This window comes from Syzygium oleosum, unplaced genomic scaffold, assembly GCF_021117445.2.
Source record: "Syzygium oleosum isolate NSW1041296 unplaced genomic scaffold, Sole_v2.1 Sole_v2.66, whole genome shotgun sequence".
In the NCBI taxonomy this organism is placed as follows: Eukaryota; Viridiplantae; Streptophyta; class Magnoliopsida; order Myrtales; family Myrtaceae; genus Syzygium; species Syzygium oleosum.
In genome coordinates, this window is record NW_026607550.1 from 250,001 (window position 1) to 252,500 (window position 2,500).

The window sequence follows — 2,500 nt, forward strand, 5'->3', positions numbered from 1 at the left end:
ATATTCGATTGATTGGTCTGAGGTTATCGACAAAAAAGATTTGTCTAAGTCACTTCGTTTCGTTTTGTCCAAGTTACTTCTCTTTTTGTCCAAGTTTCTTCTTTTTTTGTCTAACTCACTTCCTTTTTTCTTTGTGAGTTTCGGGAATACCCCCATTCATAGGTCCGAGATCCACGTCTATGAATTGAAAGGTCCGAATGATCAACTCTGCAATCAGTTGTTAGAATCAATAGGTCTTCAAATCGTTCATTTGAAAAAATGGAAACCATTATTATTGGATGATCATGATACTTCCCAAAAATCGAAATTCTTGATCAATGGAGGAACAATATCACCATTTTTGTTCAATAAGATACCAAAGTGGATGATTGACTCATTCCATACTAGAAATAATCGCAGGAAATCTTTTGATAACACGGATTCCTATTTCTCAATGATATCCCACGATCAAGACAATTGGCTGAATCCCGTGAAACCATTTCATAGAAGTTCATTGATATCTTCTTTTTATAAAGCAAATCGACTTCGATTCTTGAATAATCCACATCACTTCTGCTTCTATTGTAACAAAAGATTCCCCTTTTATGTGGAAAGGGCCCGTATCAATAATTATGATTTTACATATGGACAATTCCTCAATATCTTATTCATTCGCAACCAAATATTTTCTTTGTGCGGCGGTAAAAAAAAATACGCTTTTTTGGAGAGAGATACTATTTCACCAATCGAGTCACAGGTATCTAACATATTCATACCTAACGATTTTCCACAAAGTGGTGACGAAAGGTCTAACTTGTACAAATCTTTCCATTTTGCAATTCGATCCGATCCATTAGTTCGTAGAGCTATTTACTCGATCGCAGACATTTCTGGAACACCTCTAACAGAGGGACAAATAGTCAATTTTGAAAGAACTTATTGTCAACCTCTTTCCGATATGAATCTATCTGATTCAGAAGGGAAGAACTTGTATCAGTATCTCAATTTCAATTCAAACATGGGTTTGATTCACACTCCATGTTCTGAGAAATATTTACCATCCGAAAAGAGGAAAAAACGGAGTCTTTGTCTAAAGAAATGCGTTGAGAAAGGACAGATGTATAGAACCTTTCAACGAGATAGTGCTTTTTCAACTCTCTCAAAATGGAATCTATTCCAAACATATATGCCATGGTTCCTTACCTCGACAGGGTACAAATATCTAAATTGGATATTTTTAGATACTTTTTCAGACCTATTGCCGATACTAAGTAGCAGTCAAAAATTTGTATCCATTTTTCATGATATTATGCATGGATCAGATATATCATGGCAAATTCTTCAGAAAAAATTCTGTCTTCCACAATGGAATCTGATAAGTGAGATTTCGAGTAAGTGTTTACATAATCTTCTTCTGTCCGAAGAAATGATTCATCGAAATAATGAGTCACCATTGATATCGACCCATCTGAGATCTCCAAATGTTCGGGAGTTCCTCTATTCAATCCTTTTCCTTCTTCTTGTTGCTACATATATCGTTCGTACACATCTTCTCTTTGTTTCCCGAGCCTATAGTGAGTTACAGACAGAGTTCGAAAAGGTCAAATCTTGGATGATTCCATCATACATGATGGAGTTGCGAAAACTTCTGGATAGGTACCCTACATCTGAACTGAATTCTTTCTGGTTAAAGAATCTCTTTCTAGTTGCTCTGGAAAAATTAGGAGATTCTCTAGAAGAAATACGGGGTTCTGCTTCTGGCGGCAACATGCTATGGGGTGGTGGTCCCGCTTATGGGGTCAAATCAATACGTTCTAAGAAGAAATATTTGAATATCAATCTCATCGATCTCATAAGTATCATACCAAATCCCATCCATCGAATCACTTTTTCGAAAAAGACGAGACATCTAAGTCATACAAGTAAAGAGATCTATTCATTGATAAGAAAAAGAAAAAATGTGAACGGTGATTGGATTGATGATAAAATAGAATCCTGGGTCGCGAACAGTGATTCGATTGATGATAAAGAAAGAGAATTCTTGGTTCAGTTTTCCACCTTAACGACAGAAAAAAGGATTGATCAAATTCTATTGAGTTTGACTCATAGTGATCATTTATCAAAGAATGACTCTGGTTATCAAATGATTGAACAACCGGGAGCAATTTACTTACGATACTTAGTTGACATTCATAAAAAGTATCTAATGAATTATGAGTTCAATACATTCTGTTTAGCAGAAAGACGGATATTCCTTGCTCATTATCAGACAATCACTTATTCACAAACCTCGTGTGGGGCTAATAGTTTTCATTTCACATCTCATGGAAAACCCTTTTCGCTCCGCTTAGCCCTATCCCCCTCTAGGGGTATTTTAGTAATAGGTTCTATAGGAACTGGACGATCCTATTTGGTCAAATACCTAGCGACAAACTCCTATGTTCCTTTCATTACAGTATTTCTGAACAAGTTCCTGGATAACAAGCCTAAAGGTTTTCTTATTGATGATATCGATATTGAG

The 2,500-nt window shown here is 35.8% G+C and overlaps 1 protein-coding gene across 1 annotated transcript in view; it reads left to right on the top strand.

Annotated features, from left to right (window-relative positions):
- Window positions 1–2,500, top strand: part of LOC130137253 (protein Ycf2) — an 8,491-nt gene that overhangs the window by 2,646 nt on the left and 3,345 nt on the right. Inside the window, exon 1 of the mRNA XM_056308059.1 lies at window positions 1–2,500. This exon is cut by the window's left edge and continues 2,646 nt beyond it; it is cut by the window's right edge and continues 3,345 nt beyond it. Coding sequence (XP_056164034.1) covers window positions 1–2,500 — 2,500 coding nt within the window.